General features: G+C 38.8%; 1 protein-coding gene and 1 pseudogene across 2 annotated transcripts; both read left to right on the top strand.

Moving 5' to 3' along the window:
• Positions 1-12975: 12975 nt before the first annotated feature.
• LOC148870484 (uncharacterized) lies at positions 12976-15253 on the top strand. The gene has a single exon (XM_088972139.1). It carries the CDS (start codon positions 13525-13527, stop codon positions 15073-15075), a length of 1551 nt encoding a protein of 516 aa, XP_088828265.1. The 5' UTR covers positions 12976-13524; the 3' UTR covers positions 15076-15253.
• Positions 15254-15475: 222 nt separating this feature from the next.
• Positions 15476-19393, top strand: LOC148870483 (IRK-interacting protein pseudogene; annotated as a pseudogene). Its single transcript, XR_016107265.1, has 2 exons — positions 15476-15520; positions 17888-19393. The product of XR_016107265.1 is annotated as an IRK-interacting protein pseudogene (transcript).
• Positions 19394-23945: the final 4552 nt, after the last annotated feature.

Genomic DNA, 23945 nt, shown 5'->3' with positions numbered 1-23945 from the left:
CAGTTCTAAAACATCACCCTCCCTGGGTCGAGTTAAGATCGACACACTAGCGAGGTACTTCTTGAGCTCGTCAAATGCGAGCTGGCAGTCTCGGGTCCATTCGAACCCTTTTCTCTTAATTGCCTTAAAGAATGGCAAACAGCGGTCTACTGACTTGGACATGAAGCGGCTCAGGGCGGCTATGCGGCCATTCAACCTCTGGACCTCCTTCAACTTTCGGGGTGGTCTCATATCTGAGATGGCCTTAATCTTATCTGGGTTGGCCTCAATGCCGCGCCGGTTAACTATGTATCCTAGGAATTTACCCGAGGTAACACCGAAGACACATTTGTTTGGATTCAATTTCATATTAAATTGTCTACATAACATTCTACTTTTTTGCCAATTAATGGCTCAAATAATTTATTTACAAGCCTTTGAAAGGTTGCCCCAGCGTTTTTCAACCCGAAGGGCATAACCTTGTAACAGTATAGACTGAATTTTGTGATGAAGGCAGTCTTTTCTTCGTCTGTCAAGTCTATCTTGATTTGGTTATAGCCCGAATAGGCGTCTAAGAAACTTAGCAACTCATGTCCTGAGGTCGCGTCCACCAAGCTGTCGATTCTGGGGAGCGGGAAGTAGTCTTTTGGGCAGGTTCGGTTTAGGTCGGTGTAGTCGACGCACATGCACCACTTGCCGTTAGCCTTCTTTACCAGAACGGGGTTGGCTACCCAACTCGGGTAATGGACTTCTCTTATGAAGTCAGCTACGAGGAGCTTCGCGACCTCCTCGCCGATCGCTTTCCACTGCTCCAGGGCTAGGTTGCGTTTCTTCTGTCTAACGGGCCTAACTACAGGATCAGTATTGAGCTTGTGAGTTATAAGGTCAGGGTCTATACCAGGCATCTCTGTCGTGGACCATGCAAAAATATCTAAGTTTTGAAGTAAGAAACTTACTAGTTCGAATTGTAGAGGTTCCTGGATAGAAGCACCGATTTGAAGCGTCCGAGCTGGGTCTGCTACTGAAGTCGGAACAACGACTATTTCTTCCGTGAGTGCAGCTCGTTCTTCGCCTTGCTCCGTAGGCTGCTCCAGTTTGAGGTCATCGGCCACCTTGGTCTTTCTCTTTAGGGCGGCGACATACCACTTACGGGACTTGAGCTGGTCGGCCCGCGCTACCCCTACACCGAAGTCTATAGGGAACTTCATTGCCAAATGATAAGTAGAGACCATCGCCCGTAGAACATGGGTGATCGGCCGACCTATTATGGCGTTGTATGGGAAGGGGGTCACGACCACCAGGAAGTCGTGGTTGAGTTTGACTACGGAGGGCCATGTGCCGACTTCCACAGGTACTGTTACTTTCCCAAGGGGCCTGACCTCTTCTCCACTGAAGCCCACCAAAGGAGTGTTCGCGGGCCTCAAGTCACTTCCCTGCAACTGAAGCTAGTCGAATGCGGCTTTGAAGAGAACATCTGCCGAGCTACCTGAGTCAACGAGGATGCGCCTGACCTCGAAGTCGTTGATCCTTAGCTTTATGACAAGCGCATCGTCGTGGGGGTAGTGGACCCCTCGCGCATCGTCCTCCATGAAGAAGATTGGTTCTTCTGTCTTCGGCCGCTTTGGAGGATTTTGTTTTACCCTAAAACGTTCGGACTGCCTCTATGACTGTTCGGCCGGCCTGCTGTTGGACTCGGGAGCATCCTTACCATGCTCCACTTGCCGACCTGCCTTATTATTATTATTATTATTATTATTATTATTATTATTATTATTATTATTATTATTATTATTTTATTTTGTACAAAATTCCTTAAATATCCACAACGAATGAGCTCCTCTATCTCGTCGCGGAGGTTCTTACAATTTTCAGTACTATGACCGTGATCTCTGTGAAAACTACAGTACATTTTCTTATTTCTCTCACTGGGATTCCCCCTCAGGTGGGTTGGCCACTTCACATACAGGGCATCCTTGATTGCCATCAGGATTTTGGCCCGCTTCGCGTTCAGTGGGGTGTAATCAGTTCGGTCCGCTACAGGAACTCGGAACGACTGACCCGGCTTTGCCCCCCGAGCTGCATACTTTTTCTTTCAGTTGTCCCCTTGGCTAGAAGGCTCTCCTTCTCTCTTCCTCTTCTCGGGCGCGCCCTCGCTCTTCTGGTTGATCTCTTCCTCCGTGGCTATAAATTTGTCAGCGAGCTTAAGGAATTCGGTTATGGTCGACAGTTGGTTGACGACCATGTGCCATTTAAACTCTTTATGCGTCACGCCCTTCTTGGCTGTTGCAAGGCGCACGGCGGGGTCCAGGCGTGGTATCTGCAAGCATGCATCATTGAACTGCTTGATATAGCCCCGGATGGACTCTCCCTCTCTCTGTACTATGTTGAGGAGGCTTTCTTCAGTTCGCGAGCACTGCTTACTGGTGACAAAGTGGGACGTGAAGGCTTGCGTGAACTGCGCTCAACTTCTTATCGATCTGGGTGCTAGGTTCCGGTACCATGTGTGGGCCACTCATCTGAAAGTGGTGGAGAAGGCCATGCACATGCATGACTCACTAGCTCTCACTAGGTACATCTGTGACTAGAAGGTGTCTACGTGATCATTTGGGTCAAACGATCCGTCGCACTTGTCGAGAGGGGGGAGCTTGAAGTCCTTAGGCATTGGAACAGCCAGGAGCTCGGGAGACAGGGGGGATGGAACTGAAAGGAGGGGAGCCTTAACTTCGCTCGAGCTTACCTCTTCTCTGCCTCCGAGCTCGGGTAGGTTGTGGGTGGCAGATCGGCGAGCTCGGCGGTGGCATCTCTGCTTCTTGGCGAGCTCCGCAATGGTGCTGCTCACCTCCATGTTATCAAGAATGGTTTGCACAAGAAGTAGCTCGGGCCGCTAGTGATGGCTGTAGATAGAGGGATCCTACTTGGAATCTGCAGCTAGGATCTCGAACCGGTTTTCCAGAAGCGGGGTTTCAAACTTTGACTGCTGAGGTGATGTAGACCTGGCGAGCTGGGGTCCTCCCGACCTGACCACCCGCGGTGAGACCGGGGTGGCCGGTCTTTCTTGTCTGCTGCAGGAGGAGGCCTGGCTCTTAGGGGGGTTTTGTGAGGCTTCTCCTTGGTGAGAAGGGCGTTCATCCTGGCGGTGGGACCTAGCTCGCTGTGAGGCTGGGTGTTGAGGAGGGAGCTGTGGCTGAAGCTGAGGCTGAGGCAGCTGAGGGAATTGTTGCTGGTAGTGGTACTGGGAGACGTGGTGCAGCACTTGCTACTGGTAAAGCTAGTGTTGCTGGAGTTGCTGCACTTGGGCTTGCATGGCCCGCATGCACTGCATTAGATCATCAAGCTGGTTCTGGCTGGTTGCTAGAGGGATGACAGTCGGTTTAGTAAAGATCGTTTCAACAGAGGAGGGAAGGGGAACAACCACAAGCGTCGCTGCTCGCGTTACATTCAGACTGGGGACTCCATCCACCGAGAGGGGAATGGTGAACTGCCCAATGCAGACCGTGGAAACCTGGGGTTGTTCCCTGGCATTATCCATCTCCATGCTACGTCCAGCATTGCTTGAATAAGCCATAAGTGTTGAGTTTTCAGAGAAGAAAGAACTGTGAAGGTTTAGAGGAAGGATTTTAGAAGCGATTCCCACAGACGTATATATTATATATTATATCGATTACATCGATAATTTTGACGTATATATTATATCGATTATCGATGTAAATAAAATTCAAAATAAAATTTTATATCAATTTTCAGTATAAAATTACATGTTTACCAAATGCCAATAAAATTGAACCAAAGTATAAAATTTACCCCAATTCGATTTTTCACCCCAAACAAACGTAGCTTTAATTAAAAAAAGAAACGTGTAGGTTAATTAAGAGACTGGCTTAAGGCACATTGTTATAAAGATAAAGAGACTGTGATGGAGGATCTAAAGTAGGAAATATCTCCATCATCATAATTGTCATTTATTCAATAAGTTACATACGTTGTCCTTGATAACATCATTAAATCAAGGTTGTGTTTGGTTTGAGGAAACGGTAGGAAAAGGGTCATGTATAAATTTCATTTTTCTTTCCCTATCCTTTTGCTTCAAAACAAACACAACTTAAGGATTCTTCCTCGTCCATTGTTGAAGATAAGGATGAGGAGGAGCTGAATAAGAACAAATTTTGATGATCCGATTTATGATGCGTTGTTTTGGTGTAAAGTCAGTATTCTGGTCTCAAGTTAAGGTTGCCACACCGTCATGACAGTTTGGCAATGCGCTGGATTGGCTGGAGTTATAAATGTTCCTTGCCTTTCAATTTCTAACTAACAATGTATATACGTAACTCATGCAACTTGGAAATAATTACATGTGCATTGTAATGTTGATGCGTAATATGTAGGGTAAGGGGAGGGTGGGTAGGATGTCCTTTAATTTGCTGGAAGGATGAAAGAGTTTTGCTTTTCGTTGATGCAAATCGCCCATTTCCTTATGTCTATGTATGTATGTCACGGAATGGCATGTTGTATTTACCTACCCCACTTGGGATAAGATGGCGTTGATATATATTGATTTTATATAAAATTATTTTTTATTTATAATGCACGGATTTTATTAAGTAAATATAAATACATAAGAGTATATAATTATTTTATATATTAATTTTTTAATGATTAATCCGATTGAATTCAACCTGAGTTGGTAAGTTTTTTAGTATTTTCTGATTAATTATGGTTCAGCAATTTTTCAATCCAACCAAGTTAGGTCAGTTTCGGTTTGTCCATTTGTAAACTGACCAAAGCTGAACCGACCCTACCATAGATATATATTAATGTTTGATATTTTAAATATAATTTTTAATACAAGAAAATGGGAAAATTCCCATATTTCTAAGTTTAAAATATTTTATATCATAAATTTATTTTTTGAACTTATTTATTAATAATACCACTGTAATTTATTAAATTTAAATTTGATTTTTAAGTTTAAATATCTTAAACAAACAAGCCAAACTGAAAATAGATCCAAACTGATACAACCCGAGTTAGTGGGTTTTCACTAATGGTCAGTCGATTTCGAGTGACAAAATCCTAACCTGACCAGGTCGATTTGGTTGGTGAAATAGCCTGCAACCGAACTGAGCCAATCTTTGAACACTCTTAATTTCAAATAAATTAAAAGTATAATATCCAATAAATAATAATAGTTTAATCTCTAATAGTTATTGAAAATTTATAGCAAAAATACACAACTATTAAAAATAAATTTATAGTGAAAATACAATAGATATCTAATAAAAATACAATAATTACAAAAATACAATAAATACTGAAAAAATATTAAATTACTTAATAAATAGTGTAATCTCAAGTAATACTTTAATTTCTAATATATATTAATCAATAAATTATAAAAATACATAATCACTAAAAATAAATTTATAAAAAATCAATAAATACAATAAATTTGACATCAAAAGTTAATAATAGTTGTTTAATCTCCAATAGTTATTGACAATTTTCTATTAGATAACAAAATAAAAATTAAATAATTATTGAAAAAATATTCATCAAAAAATGCAATAAATAATTACTGAAATACAATAAATATTAATTTATTATATATAAATATGTAATGAATATACACTATTATTGTGAAATTATTACTAATAAATATTAATTTTTTAAAGTTATTTTCTATAATTATCAATTGATATAACTAAAATTAGTTATTTACAATATTGTTTAGTTATTTAAATAATATTGTCTTTAAAATTTTTAAAATATTAATTATTTATTGAATTTAATAATCCATAAAATTATAATTAGTACTATTATTACATAATTTGTTATTAATTTTGGAAAATATTAAATTATTGTTAATATGAATATTATAAAATCTATTATAGTTATTTTTCTACTTTTAAGAATTTTTTAATTTATTACATAATTTTTTTATTTTTTAAATATTTAAATAATATGTAAAATATTTAAATTTTTTATTATTTGAATTTTATTTATTTTAAAGTTATTAAATATTTTCTTATATAATTATTTAGTTATTTTAATGTTTTGTTATTTATGATATTTAGTTATTGAAATATTTAAATATTTTTTAAATTTTAGATTTTTATTATTTGAATAACATTTAAATTAATTAATTCATAAAATTAGAATTTATATTGTTACTACATAATTTCATGATGAATTTTGTAAAAATATAGACTTATTAATGATGATGCGTGATCTGGCAGCTCCCTACTGGAGGGCAACTCGGAGGTCAAGTTGAGTAGGTCACACCTAGTCGAGCTGCAAGAAGAGAAATATCATACCTGGTGTGGGCACTTCGATGCTTAAATTAGCGAACTAGAGATTTTAGAGAGAGCAAAAGAGCTAGAGAGCTGCGAGAGCTAAATTGCACATACCTCTTGAAGTTGGAAATGAGACATTTATATAGGTATTGTTTGGCGTGAGCTCCACGCACCACGTCCGAGATCTCTACGAAGACGTGGTTGACTGGTCCGAAGTCCTTAGAGGTAGTTTCGCATATAGACTAGGCTTTTGTGCCTTTCTCCGGAACATTCAGTATGGGAGCTGACTTCTGGAGGACTTGGGAATGATGGGACGCCCGTAAAGGAGGTTGGCAAGCATGTCTTGCAAGTCACCACTTGATCCTCAGTCAAGTCGGCAAGTTCTTGAGGGAGGTCACTCCCCACACTAAGGTCACTTCAACTGGTACCAACGAGGTACCACAGACTGCCAAGTCCTCGTGGAGGTCACTCCTCACATCGAGGTCCCTTGGAACGGTAACGATGAGGTACCATAGGTCGGCCCTAGACAAGGTGATGCTAGCCACCCTGTCGAGGTGCCTGAGTTGCATATGTAGTGTCCTGGATTGGAATAGGGGTACCATAGGTCATCCACAATATTTTCTCGTGGATGGTGTGGACAGCTTGTGGAAAGGTTTCAATGTAACACATCCAATTACTCTTATTTTATTTATCCTTTAATAATTTTAATATTTTATAAATAAAATAATAATTTTTAATGTTAATTCTAGCATAAGTATGACAGTTCTCCTTCTTAACTCTTTTTTCATTATTTAAATATTATTTTTTTAATAATTTTATAAATAAAATAATATTTAAAATATTACTTTTTATTTTAAAATAATATTTTTTAGTTATTTAAAAAAATGCAATTGTTGTCCACATATTGATGCCTTTTTTCAATTTATTTACCATATAAAATGCAAAGCTTAGATATTTATGATCGACTGTATAAATCTCCCATAAAATGTATATGAGATACATGGAATCAAAAGGTGTGGTATGGACTGGTTTGGTCCACACAATCTAATCTATCCACAATTCAAAACAGATGTACACTGTGGTGTGGTGTTGATTAGTCTCACAAGGTGTGGTATGGACTAGTCTATACCCATCATTTTCTCATCCACACTAAAGAACAAGACCAGATCTACTCTTCACATAGGGCGCCTCACACCGACCTCACATGCACATCCTACAATGCATTGGGAACTGATGCTACTTGATCCAAGGTAATTCTTGAACCAAGGTCGCAGTCAGATAATCCTGCCAAGTGGGCGAAGCCGAGGTTGAAGGATGATGTCGTGCTCCAAGATCTAAAACCAAGAACAAGGTTAGAGACCCAAAGAGATTCCCTGAGTAGGTACTCCGATGTTCAAGTTAGTGAAAGAGGATGGGTGGTTGGACTGAACAGTTGGGAGAACAATATTGGTCCAAGCAGAGTAGTAATATGAAAGTCAAAAGTTGGATCCCTTACCTTGAGGGAGAGGTACCTTTTTATAGCCAAAAATCCATGTCCTAATCGGATGAGGCTTCTAAGGTTGTCGGGATGAGGTTGTCTGTCGAGGTTTTCAAGATAAGACCTAATCCTCGGTGGAGTTGTCCTCATCCGTACGATGCTCTCCTATCTTAGTCGTGCTTATCCACATGATGTGGCCGCAGTGATAAGGCGGCTACAGAGGTGACACGTGGCACCTGGGGCCAGTTCAACTATAACCCAAACACCACTCTCCCATAGTTCCGAAGTTGAGGAGTGTAGTACTCGGTCGCGGTGTGGCATGGAAGAGTTCCTCGATTCTTGGCTGAGGAACTTGAGTATGAAGTTGGTTGAGTGTGCCATTTGAGAGAGGGATCTTGAAATTGAACCGGTTTTTTGGGTGAACCGACTGATCCAACGCTTGTGTCATGCTGATAGAAGCGACATTTTACCTTCCCGAGGCTACATGGGTGCAAAGGTCAGTGGCATCGTTTCCTCTTCCTGAATGATTAGAGGATGGCATTTGATCTACGTCATTGATTTGGATCACTAGGAGGCTTACGAAAGGGTGGCCCAGGCAAGAGAAGAAACAGTTGCCTAGTTCAAAGCCTCAAAGAATACATGAATGAGATGGATGATTTTTCCGTGCACTCCTAGGAGGCAGGGTTCTACTTTTTCTGAGATAAGGTTCTGCGTCGATTCCCCGATGCCGCCGAGGCCGAGGAGCACCCTACCGCTGACGAGTGAAGCGTCTCCTATTGCACAGTGGATGTGCCTGTGAGGCGCACATGTGTGACTATCAGATTCCGTCTCATAAAGAACACCGCACATGTCACTTTGAAACTGAAACCCATTATAAAAGTATAAAAGTGGGATCCGCCCTTAAAAGGCGTGTGGTATGAGATGACGTTGATACAGGGTTGAAACGTGTTTTGTTGGTAGGTGATCCGAAATCTTTAATTTTTACGCGTGTCAGATATTCATTTCACTTGCTGTTGTGTCATATATTTGTTTATACACGGTTAGACCGGAGCATTCATGCGGCGCAACGCTGACGGTGACGCGGTTGTGTCGATTTCCTTCGTCCTTAGCAGATACTTAAAGGACGTGGCAGGGATTGATTTACCCACCAAACCATGACACTTTTTGTTTGGTCCATCATGCGTTTGAGACTCATCAGTCATCACCCATCATGTCTGAGATGTGCAGAGACAGTGGAGATCCGGCCTCTACTCTACTCTCTCTCTCCGTCTCTCGTTAAATGATGTCGTCAGAGGAACCGGTGGCTTTTGCAATTTTGGGCTCCCAAGACCCAAGGTAACCTCGTGAGTTACGCATACCCATACTCCCCAGTCCCCAGTCCCCTCCGGCCACTTTTTGTCACTTTTGGTTGGTTGGTTTGGCAGTTTGAGCCGTTACCCCCGTGACCGTGTGAAGTGGGCATTGGCCAACGGAAAAAGGAAAATTAATTAATACACTTCGCATGCTCCATATTTTCGAGGGGTACATTCCACATTCATTGATTGTCTCATTGCCTGCCATATCCCAGGTGATTCACGAAAATGTCATTTCACTTTCACTTTTCTCGTTCTGTGTGAAGGCACATTAACCGCCGCGATTACCGTTGATAGTTGTTAATGCTTATGTCCAATGTATAGCAGCATATAGAATAGATCAGGATTCGGGAATATAATCATTAAAATAAAGAGGACGGAGTAGAGACCTGGGATCTAATCCCGCTGCCACCAGGCGTGGGGTTAAGGGAAAGGAGATGGACTACCCTGTAGTCCCATGAAGCGAAAAAACAAAAGAGAACGCACACTCGCGAATGAGAGGCGAACACATGTTAACCGCGAATTAACGGAAATTTTCTTCGTTATTAATAATTTAGTTGGTTGAACCGGTTATGGAGGGGAAGAAGAAAAAGAGAGATGGAATGCACGTGTTGAAGCAGGATTCTTTGCAGGACTCTACGCAAAGCTCTCTGGTGCCGGGAAAGCCAAAAGCAAGTCAGCCATTACCGGTGAAAAAGCCCTACACCCGGAAACACCTCGACAGAGATGCCCCCGACCCCAATGAGTCTCCGTCTCTTCCCCAAGATAACTACGCGGTTCCGCCACTAACCCCTGCCATCGCCTGGGCAGCGACAGCTAGAAAACCCCTGCAACCCATGTCGACCTTCGATTCCTTTATGGCACTGACGGTGGTGGTGCTCCTGATGGTTCTGTTCTTCATGGGTTTCTTTTCTATCTACATCCGCCGCTTCACGGAGGAGAATGTCTTGGAACTTTGTCAAGTAGGAGAATGGAGAGGAGATGAAAAAGAGAAAAGGAGAAGAGAAGAAGAATACGTCGTCACCGGAGCTCTGTCACTGTCGATGACTCGTCGGAGTTCTGTCGCTGCCGATGGAGGAAGGGTTTGGTGTATGGGCAGGGTTCGGTGGAAAGAAATTGAAGAAAGGAATCAAATAAATGGAGCCTTGTCTGTGTTCTAGACCGGTTCGCGCGCGTGGACACAAACCGGTTCGTCGCCGTGTGAACCGCTCGATTGAACCGACCAGGCCACGTTAACGCTCAAACGCACGTTAACGTTGGCCTGGTTGACGTGTTGGTTTTCCATTCACGGGTGCACAAAACTCAGTATCCAAAATAAAAAGTTTCATGGATGAAGAGTCTACATCTGCCCCAATAGAACACTTCCAAAAACGGCCCATAGCATCCATTGAGAACATCTTTTTATTTGTCATTAAGAGATGTTTTTAATACACAGTTGAGATGTGGTGCAAGACGTTTTTCTTTTTTTTGGATACATGCTGTGGAGGTAGATGTGACTTCGATTTGAAGGTGCCAATCAACTAATTGTAGTGGAGGCTTGAGATCGAATCCTGCTTGCGCCTGCATTGGGGGTTATGGGTGGGGGCATGGACTATCCTGTTGTTGTGTAGCTCTTCAAAAAGAAATCAAAAAATAAAAAAAAGATCCATCAATTAATTGGGATAAATTTCATAATAGAATCGGTAAATATAGATATAGATATATAATGGATTGGTAAATTGTTGAAACCTCCCTTAAAGTTTTTGACCATTGCTGAAATCTCTCTTGAATTTTGGTAATTGCAATAGCCTTCTCTTAATTTTTTTTATATAGTTGCAAGTAAACCCCTTATGTTATAGGGAAAATTCCCGATTAGTACCATATACTTTGGGTCTAGTTAGGGGTGAGCATTATTCGGTTAAAACTGAAATACCGAACCAAAAATTTTGGTTTTGGTTTTTTGGTTTTTGGGTAATTCGGTTTGGTTTTTTTGATTTTCAGAGTTAGAAATTCAGTTAATCGAAAAAACCAAATTAACCAAAATTCATTATATTATATGTAATATAACATTTAATATATAATATTTTATATATTTATATATTAATATATTATATATGATGTATTATAATGAAATTCAATTTCATAATATATTATAATATATATTATAGGTTATAATATATATTATTATATATATATATATATATTAATTAAATTCGGTTTTTAACTAAAAACCTAATTGAAATTTTTTTATTTTAGTTATTTTGGTTTTCTTGTAATTCGGTTTTTAAAATTTCGATTTATTTGGTTTGTTTTTTAACCGAATGCTCACCCCTAGGTCTAGTGTCACTTTGGTCTTCGAACTTTAAAATGCAATAATTCAATACCCAAACTTTCAAAACGTGACAATCCAATACCTTTTGTTAATTAGTTGTTAATTAACCGTTAAGTGATATATTAAAAAGACAAAAATGCCCTTCAAGTGTCATCTAATTTTCTTTATCAATTATCCAAACATTGACAAAAAAATTAATAGTCCCAAATCCTTGCCTCTTCTATTTAAGAAAGTTGGGGTCACGAGAATGCCCACTCAAACATAACCACAACTTTCTTGAATGGAAGCAGCAAGGATTTTGGGACTGTTAATTTTTTGTCAACGTTTAGATGGTTGATAAAGAAAATTAAATGACACTCAAGGGGCATTTGTGTCCTTTTCAAATGAGTTCGGCTTTGATCGGGGCAAAGCCATTTGAAGAATGCAATCGTTGCAAAAGACTGTTAGGTCGATATAGGTATAGATTTGTCCAGATGGAAGCCGATTTCTAATATAATAATTCTTATGGTTAAGATAAAAAGGGAATTGGGAAGGACATATACCTTCCAAGTTCCAACTTCATTGACTATTTGTTACTGTGATAGTGAATATCAGAATTTTCTAATGTGTTGTATATTGTGTAAACCCAAAATTTACTCGTGCTGAATAGGACTGTCAATGGGTTGTGTCTATCTGAACCGATTATAATGGCTATGAGTCCTAATTAATAATTGAATCGGTTCTTATTATCATTTATTCCGATCTTTAGAACTAATTATTTTATTAAATATATATAATTTTTAATTTTTTATATAAAATTTATTATATTTTGAATTTGAAATAAACAATGTAATATATAATAAATTTAATAATATAAGTTAAAAATGTTTAATCTATTAATATATAAATAATTTAGTTTTTTTTTATCATTTTTGTTAAGGTTATGTTATCAAAGTTTAAAATTAAAAAAATAAATATTATTTATTATCAGTTTATAATTTTGTCCCAATTAATAATTGATTCAAAATGGATTCAATTTAGACCCTACCCTAGTCGACCATCTCCATGATACCTTCATTACTCCATTACGACATATAATAATTAGAAAGTAAAAAAACAAAGAAGGTGGCCTAAGAAAAAGAAAACAAAGAAGGAAAGTGCGTGAAACTTGATAATGATGGCATGGATAATTGGATATGTAAGATAAGGTGTCAAATGCACCGCTTTTGGCACTTAACATAGAAATGGACCCCACCAATTGAAGTTGAAGGGAAAAGCCGGCCCCACATTATAAAGTTAAAACGCAAATAAGCTAAAAGAAAATGGATGATCCGCTCTGGAATCTGGATGTGGATGAGCTTATATTTTTTTATTAATTACAAATAATTGTTAACAGTTTCTTTTAACTTAAATAAAACTATTGAAAGAGTCCCAATGTGGGAGTTGGGACCAACAAATCTATGCTTCAAAGCACTTAGCTTTTACCGTTAGGTCTACGCCGTGTCAGAAGTCCTCTTGTGATAGACGAGACACCTATTGCCTTGCCTTGTGTCAACTGTCAAGTGCCACCTGCCAATATTGAGTGCTAGCGCCATTGCCCATTGGTGGTAACTTCGTTATTTCAAAGAACAACCAATGGCATTGCTGGAATGTACAGTCAATTGAAGCGATAGCCGAGAGCATACTACCCCCCTTTGGCGACCGACCGTTTCGGTGTCCTGCCGCGTTCCTTCCACCTTTTATTCCTTCTTCGCCTGTTCCTGTTCCTGTTCCCCATCCCCAGTGTTATCCGCTTTTCCTGTATAGACCAACCTTCATTCAGCTTTCGAGAGAGAGTCTGTGAAGAAGCGAAATGAAAAGGGAAAAAGATCTATTATGAGAAAGATATATTCGAGGAAATCAATCATGCATCCTCCTTTCACCCTCCGAAGCTCTACTTATTTTCGTTTCTTATCTGTCTGTCAATCCCGGAGCACTCTAATCGGCGCTAACCATACCTCCGCTCGTTTCTGCTCTCGCTAGGCTTTAGTCTTTCTCTCTCGTTTACAGATCATTCTTTATTATTATTATTATTATTATCATTTTTTTTCATTCGTTCTTTCAACACAACAATATCACTTCTCTCAGTTATCAGTCATGGAGATTACGACAGGGAAACCAAGCTTCTTGAGAAATATTCTCGTCCGTGTGCTTTTCTTTTGTGTTTTTATTTTCCTCCTTCGTTTTGTATACGTTGTCATTATCAGGGGCGGATCTTGCGATGCCGCTGACTTTTGCTTCTTCTCCTCTCCCGAAAACTTCAACTTTGCCGGCAGCGGTGCCGTACGGATCGGCGCCTCCTCCGTTGTCGTCGACAGCGTCGGATCTTCTTCCAGCACGGCTCTTCGTGACCTCTGGACCAGCAAAGAATGGCGTAAGTCCGTCGACTACTACTCCGCGATCTTCCAAGATCTGATCGCCCAAGGCTATCTCTCGCCGGGGTCCAAAGCCTTGTGCATCGAAACCGTGAGCGGGCAAGACGTCTTTGCTCTCAAGGAAGTCGGTCTTCCCGACGCAATCGGAATCTCTAAGAAGAAATCCCCGCCATTTGTAGTATCTGGTCAGGCCTTTCGCCAGCCGTTCAAGAAAAATACCTTTGATTTCGAGTTCTCAGGTGCCGGTGGGCTTGACCGGTCTGTTAGACCGTTGGAGTTTGCTTCCGAGGTTTGTAGGACGCTTAAACCCGAAGGGTTTTTGGTCGTCCACACGGCTTCGGCTAAAGACATGTACAGCTTCAATACTTTTCTAAGTTTGTTCAATTGCTGTAGGTTGGTTCGGTCGCGTGAAATTGATGGCCCTGATTCTTCGATGCCGTCTATTCGCGAGATCGTCCTGAAGAAAGAAAGTGAAATGATTCTTAGCCATGGGACGGCGAAGAAGCCCCATAGCACATCGGTTAATATGTGCTCTGTTCCGGGGTATAAACAGGAACTGATCCGGAAAGCAGAGCCGTTAATTACAGAGGAGCCGTTAAAGCCTTGGCTTACTTTGAAGAGGAACATAAAGAACGTAAAGTATCTTCCTTCAATGGTCGATATAAGCTTCAAGCAGAGATATGTTTACGTCGATGTAGGGGCTCGGAGTTACGGGTCCAGCATTGCCAGCTGGTTCAGGAAGCAATATCCCAAACAGAACAAAACCTTTGCAATCTATGCCATTGAAGCTGATAAAACTTTCCACCAAGAGTACCAAACGAAGAAAGGAGTTACTCTCTTGCCGTACGCAGCGTGGGTGAGGAATGAATCCTTGTTCTTCGAAATTAACCGAGATCCAGGTCATAAAAATGTAGCGGGAGGTAGAGGAATGGGTCGGATTCGACAAGTTCAATCTTCTACTAATTTCGTGGGGGACATTGATAAGATTCGTGGTTTCGACTTTGCGCATTGGTTGAAGAATACCGTCTCGGAGAGAGATTTTGTGGTAATGAAAATGGACGTGGAAGGGACTGAATTTGATTTGATCCCAAGGTTGTTCGAGACTGGAGCTATTTGTTTGATTGATGAGATCTTCCTCGAATGTCACTACAATAGATGGCAGAAATGCTGCCCTGGCGAGAGGACTTCCAAGTATCAAAATACTTATAGCCAATGCTTGGAGCTTTTTACTTCTCTCAGAGCGAGTGGAGTTCTTGTTCATCAGTGGTGGTAATTCATACTTCCCTTGAACATCTCTTTGTAACTTTTATTTTTTTTTTGTTTTTAATTTTCATAGATTTTTGTCAATTTTTATAGTTGAAAAATTTGTATCTCGTTCATTTTTCCTCCTTATCTCCCTTTCTTTCCTTTCTCGTCTATTATATTTAATAAATCAAAATTCTTAGCACTTATATTGGATGAAAGAATCACTTTTATGTACTTTCATTTGTGTGGTCTTCATCATTCTCGATCAGTAAGAAGGATATAAACAAATTTATTTGGTTATGTGATCCATAAAGCATTGGGGGAATACTAATGGGAAGAGCCAGCCATAGATAACTTGAAATAACTTGATAATGGGAATTAGACGGTTCATTTGGAATCGTTAGAGGTACAAGGAATTCAACTGTGAAATGGATAGTAGTATGGGTGAAATGAAAGGAACTCCTGGTTCCTCGGTTCTTTTGTAGTATGAGTGAAATGAAAGGAACTCCTGGTTCCTCGGTTCTTTAGTAGTTTAGGAAAAGTTGATAAGATACTTGGTCCTTGTTTTGTTTTTTTGATATCCTTAGGGGCTAGTGGGCTAAACCGGGGTAGCAGTGTAGCACATCCCCCGACCCAGGTGCAGGCGGGATTCGATCCCATGTTTCCGCTACGACCAGCAGAGCTGGTTGCACCTTGCAACTTGGCCCTTGTTTTTGTTTTCTTTCTCTTATAGGCTGCAGTTATTCTTTTGATGCATTTGATTTGGATTTTGGAACCAACAATAACATTATGGCTTTGTTTGGTTTGATAGAAAATGAAAATGAAATAGAAAGTTGAGGGAAGGTTTCCAAGGAATTTTACTCAGACATAGCCATAATGATCTCTGTTTGCCTAATTTTCCTTCTAAGCAAACACAGCATATGGTTAAACAGTCTCAATTTGAAATTTATGATGCGATGTCATTACCCAATTATCTTACGTTATGGGTTCTGTGTGATAGACTCGCCATGACTTTTTTTTTTGTTTTATAATTTAAGAATAATTTAATTCAAAACAGGGGAGGAAAATAAAAGGCCATGGGTCCAGGCACAGAGGAGGGGGGGGGGACAGAGCCAACTCATTGACAACCTGCTCTTCACCTTCTAGTCAACAAAGGTGGCATGACATGTAGAGAAATGAAAACAAAAAAAAAAAAAAAAAAGCTAATCAAAGCCCAATAAATAGTCACTTGAGCCTCACGACACGACACTCTCACGAGTCATGAGTTATGACCTTTGTGTTTAGTGATAAAACACATTAAAACAACCATTCTGATTCTTAATTGTCTTTTCTTTTGGCTAAGAAGTGTTGGGGGAAAATGGTTCTAGCTCTATTTGAAATTCCAAAGTTGAAGTAGTTGGTAGGGAGAATTGGAAGTCGGTGCTAATAGTGATGAGTAAACATCAAGCTGTTTTCAATGGTAGAGATTGAGTAGAGGGCTTTCATCCCACCGTGCATTGTGAACATTTTTCATAAATAATAGTTTACAAGTATTGGAGATGTTTCTGATGCGTGTCTGGGACATGCTGTGAGGTCCGTGGTCTGTGAAGAGCATATCCGGATTTTTCATGCAGTGGCTTCGGGCATTGCATGATATAGGCCCTATTTCCATGAAACCATGTTTGGTGAAAACTCTAAACTTTCCAATGCAGCTCAATTAATGGCAAGTTTCCAAACGGAGCTCGGATCTCCTACACACATCGATGCTATCCATGCCTCACATGAGAGTCTGGATTTCCTGCACTCGGAATAGAATGTATGGGATGCACTTCCGTTTATAATTGAACACATCACACAGTTCACATGGGCAACCGGTTTACATGTGCGGAAAAACTAAATGGTAAGTTTTCCCTGTAAATTAAAAAAAAAGCAAGACAAAAAAAAGTAATAATAAAAAGGAAACTCAAAGGAAAGAGAAAAACTCAACCAAATCCTAGTACTCGATGGATGTCATTAACAATTTTAGAACTCTTTTTTTTTTTTTCTTTAAGCTTCAACGCCATTACCTATTGCAACTTCAGAAGAAGTATTAGACTTACAGGCATTTAAGGACTAGAGGAGACAATTATCTAGTGAAATGACTGAGTTAGATAGCTGCTGTTTCTCTGGGTTTTTTGTCAATATCTATGGTATTTAATAATGGTTTGAGATCTAACTTAAGTTAATATTGTTGAACAATGGCTTGATAATTTGCAGAAGTTTTACGTTGTTGGCAGCACTTGGTGTAGTTTCCACCTTGCTGAAATTGGGTCTTTAAGTGAGAAGAAAAAAGATTCTTCTTGCAAATACACTCAGTGGCGGATCCAGGACCTTTGAGGCCTTTTAAACCATGAAAAAGGCCTTTTAAACCATGAAAAAGATCTCATTTAAGAAAAATTGACCCTTACTATTTTATTTGAGTGGCAGCAATTCTAAGAAAAAATAATTTTCTTCTTATACATATAAAGCAGTTTCAAATTTCAGTGAGCGTAACTGCCCACACTTGCTTCTACATAGATCCACCATTGAATACACTAATAGGCTGGCAGCAAAACCTTGCATGAGGATCTTGTTAATGGCATCCCTTAAAAATGGGAAAAGAATAATTTTTTGGGAAAATTTCTGATAGGTACCCTGTACTTTAGGCCGAGTGCCAATTTAGTATCCAAACTTTTAAATGCGACAATCTAGTACCCGAACTTTTGAAAGGCGACAATCTATTATTTGTTGTTAACTAGCTGTTAAGTGTTATACAAATGCCCAAGTGTCATCTAATTTTCTTTATCAACCATATGCAATCTACAAGTTTGCAACAACTATAGAGAGGGATCTCATTATCGTCATCTTCAACCGCCAAGGAAGAGCAATGGAAGCTCGTCGCCGTAGACCTGTCGCAGAAGCTCATTCAAGCCACTCAAAAGAGAGATGAAAATCTCCAAGAAGCTTCTTGACTTAAGTACTCCATCTCGGAGTTAGAGAAGAAGCTCAACAAGCTTGAAATCTACTGCCACAACTTGAAGTCTGGTCTCAACCCTGTGATGGTGATGAGTGCAATCGAAAGACTCGAACATCAAGACTCAATCATTGAATCATTTCTCAACTCAGTGTCTGAAGCCTAAACTTCGGTCGGGACTTTGAGCCAGTCTCTCACACTCTAGCTCCGGCAGATGGGTTGCAGAGTCTATGAGTGCATCTATACTCTTCTCCAACTTTATGACGTAAAGTTTTCATTTTGCAAGAACCAATAAGCACCCTGTTCTACTTGGAAGTACTCCTGAACCAAGCATTCTACGAAGACTTCGAATCCATCGAATTTCAGAAAAGTGGGTTTGAGCGAATGCTCAACCCAATACAAAAATGCGAAGTGAACTACGCTTCCTTCACTCTTCTTAGGGGACTCACATGGGACGAGGTGTTGAACAAAGGAACTAGACACTTCAGCGAGGAGTTCAACTGGTTTTGCGATCGAAAGATGAGCGAGATCGTGGCGATGTTGGGTGGAATCAGGCGTGGCCAGAGCCACTACTGCAAGCATTCTTCGGTGTGAAGAAGAATGTCTGGCTAGTTCATATGTTGGCTTGTTTGGTGCACCCAAGCTTACCCGTATTCAGGGTGGATAAGGGATGAAGTTCGATGGGGTGTACATGGAGGACATGGGTGCAGACAAAGCTTGGAAGTTGGTTCTAGCCATGGTCCGGATCATGGTGGCACCAGGATTCTATGTCTATTGTAATGTGGTCAAGTGTAAGGTTCTATGCAGGTACGGTAATACCGGTTAGGGTTTATTACCCTAAAACAAACAGCTCGATCAGATCAATTTTGTAAAAAAGAGGTTTTGGGCTTTGAAGTGAATGCTGCTGCTTAGTTCTCACTTATAGTTGCGGTTGAGATGTGCAAGTATGGCATTTGGGTTAATTGCATCTTGCCATTCGCCATTCCAACATCGTTTGTGATGGAAGAAATGGTCAAGATGTTTCCCAGCGTTGATGAACAGCACGTTGTGGAGATGGTTCAGGGTCTCGGAGAGTTGGCTGAGGCCAACTGTGAAGCTGAAGACATTGCAAATACAGAATTGTACCTTGCCTCCGATGATGCCAAATACGTGAACGGCCATAATTTGGTGGTGGATGGAGGCTTCACCTCCATCAAGAGATTTGGGTTTCTGGAACTGGATCTTCATTTTCTTGAAAAAGAAGATGATGAACATTGTGTTTTATTTTTAAGAGTAATTTTGACATTTTCAAAAATCTTAAATCGCACACGAGGTCATGTGATATACATAACTGACAATCCATTAATGGTACGTACTAGATTATCGTATTTCAAAAGTTCAGGTACTAAATTGGCACTTGGCCTAAAGTACCGGGTACCTATAAAAAATTTTCTCTATTTTTTTTTCTTATGCCATTCATCAATAGAACTCCTTGTTTTGAAATTTTTTTTAATCCTAAGTTTTCTCTTATTATTTTCACATAGATGGGTTTTTTTCTCCATCGCCAGATAATCCAAATGATCTTCATTTATTTTTTAGGTTTTTTATTTTAAAATATAAAAAAGAAGACACTTACCGATATCAGGACCCTCATACCCCTAACGTGTTATCAAATGAATGGAAGTGCAACTCGGCATACACCATTAGGAAATCCGGACTCCCCGTACATTGAGAACATCTTTACATATTCATGTTTCCAATGTATAGCTGTAGCATCCTGTGGGTAGAGTGAGTAGGAGATCCGGATTCTTCCAAACGGGCCTGGAAGTGGGCTGGGATTATAACATGGCCTCGATCTATTTACTTGGCTGAGCTCAAGATCTTAGGTTGGTCGATGTCGATTAGATGAGATGGTCCCTCAGCTTCCCTCTGAAATATAGGCATGGTACAAAACCCGCATAATATGTTAATCCCAGTTATGCCGTCATCATTATCATTATAATTATTATTATTATTATTATTTTCAATATCTAAACCTTATCCTAATTATATAATTATATGGATTGACTGTATAAATTCTGTTTTTTCATTCCATCAGATTTAATGTTTATATTTATTGTTAAATTATTAGTGTTTAAATAATTTTTTATCACTTTCACACAAAGTCATTCTCTGGTCTCTTTGAGGGATTTGGCAAATTTCAGCTAGATGGGTGTTATATGAATTGACGTTAAATCCAAACTGCTATCAAAGTATCGGATTAGCTTCCGACGGAATAATAAAGGATCTCTCCAGAATCCAAACTGTAGAAATATCACAATACAATTCGAGTAGCTACATGAAAAGATTCCATTCCATCACGGCCCAAAACTAATTTACTTTTTGTTTTTGGAAACGCCAAAACTAATTTACTTTTGCCACGCCAAAGCTGGTCAATCGGAATTTGGGACTGATTACGCTAGTTCATTCTATGACTGCGCGTTTGGGAGGAGTCGATATGATGCGGCTTCTTTCGTATTGAGCTGGGGCTTAAATGGAATTCATATAAATTGTGTTTGGTAAAAATCAGGAAAATTAATATCGGCATTCCGATCCTATTTGGTCTTATTTTTGTTCGGATCTTGGGATCGAATAATAATAATCTGATTAAAAATCGCATCATATTTGGATTGCCTCCTATTTAATTCGATGTATATTATATATTTATAAATATAAATAATATATATATATATATAGTTATTTATTTATTTATAAATTTGTTATATTATTTACTTTTTTTATAAAAAGCATGTATATATATGATGAAAATAATTAAAAAATACTTGTAATTTTGTTTTTACTTTATTTAAATTAGTATATTTTGTTTTTCTTTTAATAATTTATTAATTTTTAAAGAAAATAAGTTTGGATCGGATCAGATTTGAAGATCCGACTTACAATAGGATTCAAATTCAACTTCAAATTGAATCCTATCAGATCCGATCGGATTGGATCCAATATGAACAATGTCGAATCGGATTCAAATATATCCTGATTCGAATCCGATCTGATCCGTTTGCATCTCTAATTGCACTAGGTAATTTGTTCGCATGTGCTCAATAACCATGGCTCAATCAACGTAGCTCACCTTCACTGTAGAAGCCTTACCTGATCTCGTTTGCATCCCTAGTTGCACCAGGTAGAACTCACCTTCACTGTACCAAATGAGCCCTAATTTGACTTGAAAATGCCTATTATTAAGAACTATGGTGATGGTCAGAAGTAGTTTGAAGGAAGTGTTCCCATGATTCTGATGGGTTAATAGGGCTGTCAACAGTCTGGGTCTGGTTCAAGACAGGGTAGAACCGTTTTGAGCCAATTGCTAAAACGACAGTACTGGAATCGAACTAGACTGGATCGGTTCTATTTTCACAACCGGTACTGAACCTACGGGCCAATCAGAACAATTAGGTCTAATCCGATTGGACCCGATTAAATAAAAATCCATACTTAAGATGGTAAGACTGGTAGTTTTTGATAAAATATTTTATATTAATAAAATCTATATTAATTAATTAATATTACTAATAAATACAACAGCAAAAAAGGACTTACTTTATGCTAGTTTGATAAGAAAAGAAAATTTTGTTCAATAACTTGTTATCAGAATATCAGTAGAATATTGGTAAAAAAAAACCCTGTAAATCAATTTGTAAACAACGTACAATCCTATATAATTTCAGCTTAACCTTACTAAAAACAAAATAATAGCAATTAAATTGAAGCTAATGGGAAAAAATTAAGCAAACCTGCATATATCGAGTGATCTTGAAATCAGACTGCCTCCTTATTTAAGAATTGAAATATCCGGCATTTAAGCTAGAGCCCACTTACTATCCGTCCACTTATCTGGTACTCCGAGTCCCAGGTTCACATGGGTGGCATTTAAACTGTGATAAGCTTCTTTTTTCTTCTACTCCATCTTCTCTTTTTCTTTGGCCATTGTAGAGCTTGGTAGAGATGAGAGAGGTATCCGTTGCCAAACCTGCATACTCCTTTAAACCATTAGATCATTCATAAAATCACTACAAGAATTGAAACCATTAAACGTTCCTCCCTTAAACCTATATACTAATGATTGACAATCCATTAAATTAAATCCTTAAAAACTGAAACTTTAACAAATTCTCAAAAACATTCATTAAACCTTTAAACCACAAATCTATAATCCATTAAACCATCAAAAGTTCAAAATCATTAAGTTTCTCAAGTATCAATAAACAACTCGTTCATTCTGAACAAAAAAAATGATATAAAATCTCCAAAAGTCTCCACAAAATATCTAATAGTTAAGAGTTAATACAACTCCAAATCCACCAACGAAGTCCAAGACTCCAAAATAATTCTGACTGCAATCTTCCCATTTCCAATCTTTTAGTCCAAGCTCCCAATTCTACAAGTAGGGGTGGAGCTAGGAAATTGTTATAAGGGGAGCCAAAATATAAATGAAGTATGGATGGGCCCATAGGGGGGGCCAACCATTGAGATGGAGAGTGGGGGGAGGGAAAAATTTACATGGAAAGCTGTATTACAGTGGGGATTTTCTGAACCATAGGGGAGGCTCCTGGCTCCACCCCTGCTTACAAGAAAAAATAATCAAAATATACTTGTATTTATATGATTATAATGAAAGAAAAAAGCACTTAGTTTGTGTTAATTTTTCGTATCATTTCATAATGATCAAAACTCTTAAACTCCATCAAATATTATTTTCTGGAGTAGTATTTTCTAATACAAGAAAAAAAAAAATTGAAAGGAATTAGTATATCCATAAGATAATTCTTAAGTCAAATAAACAATGTTTCTTTACTTATTAATATCTAAGTCTGGCAACCAATCTTGTCCACATATCAAGGATTGAATAATATCGAGACGAAGGCAACTACATCTTGAATCAAAAACTCTACCACCTGTAGAGAATGCCGACTCTTATGCAACAGTTGAAACCAGGATCATCAGTACATCATGTGCCATCTTAGAAAGTACAGGATACTTTGGACTATTGACTTTCCACCAATTTAATATATTGAAATCTGGATTTCTAGAAAAGTGTGGTTCATCCTAATATTGATCCAAATCTGACTTTTGGCGTCGCATTTGATTACTGGGCATTCACTCATACACTAATACTATCTATCGAAAGATGTAAACAAGTATTCACTTCCCCTACTTTCATTAGCATCAACAAATGAATCATTATTCAAACCATCATTTTCTATAATAATTGAGGGACTAACACACCTCATGAGTGAATCCATGTCATCAAACTACAATGGGTCAAACTGCAATAGCAGTGGCATCACAAAACCCATAAAAAACACTGTCTCCTCCCCTCAATCTATCCTGACCCATCTATAGGCTACAACATTATCAATTCCACTACCCACCACCACTAATTGGTATATTTATTATGTAAATGAATTAATCTTTACCAAATATTGAAATGTCGAGTTCTAAATATTGAAATACACCCATATATTCTTTACCAAAAAATAAAAATAATGAGAGAAAATGAAACAAAAATTAGAAGCCAAGGACCAAAACTTCACCTTTTTCGAACAGAAAAAGTGATGAGCAAAAAAAGAACAGAACTACAGTCTACAGAAGGTTTCAAGTAAATTTCAAGTGCAACCATGCCGTTGTGCCAGTTTGCGTGTCTTATGCATTGACCACCGCTTGTGAGGTAGAAGGCACTACCGATCTAACCACTTATGATGAAGCCATATCCAGTCCGGATAGTGGTAAGTGGTTAGTTGCCATGGAAGAGGATATTGCATCTCTCGAAAAGAATGGCACATGGGAACTTGTATTGCCACCACCAAAAAAGAAAATTGTTGGGTGCAAGTGGGTCTACAAGACTAAGGAGGGTATTCTTGGTGTTGAGGATGCTTGACACAAAGCAAGGTTAG

This window comes from Nelumbo lutea, chromosome 2 (assembly GCF_056320005.1).
Source record: "Nelumbo lutea isolate HS-2025 chromosome 2, American lotus-T2T, whole genome shotgun sequence".
Taxonomy (NCBI): Eukaryota; Viridiplantae; Streptophyta; class Magnoliopsida; order Proteales; family Nelumbonaceae; genus Nelumbo; species Nelumbo lutea.
This window is presented reverse-complemented; position numbering and strand designations above follow the sequence as displayed.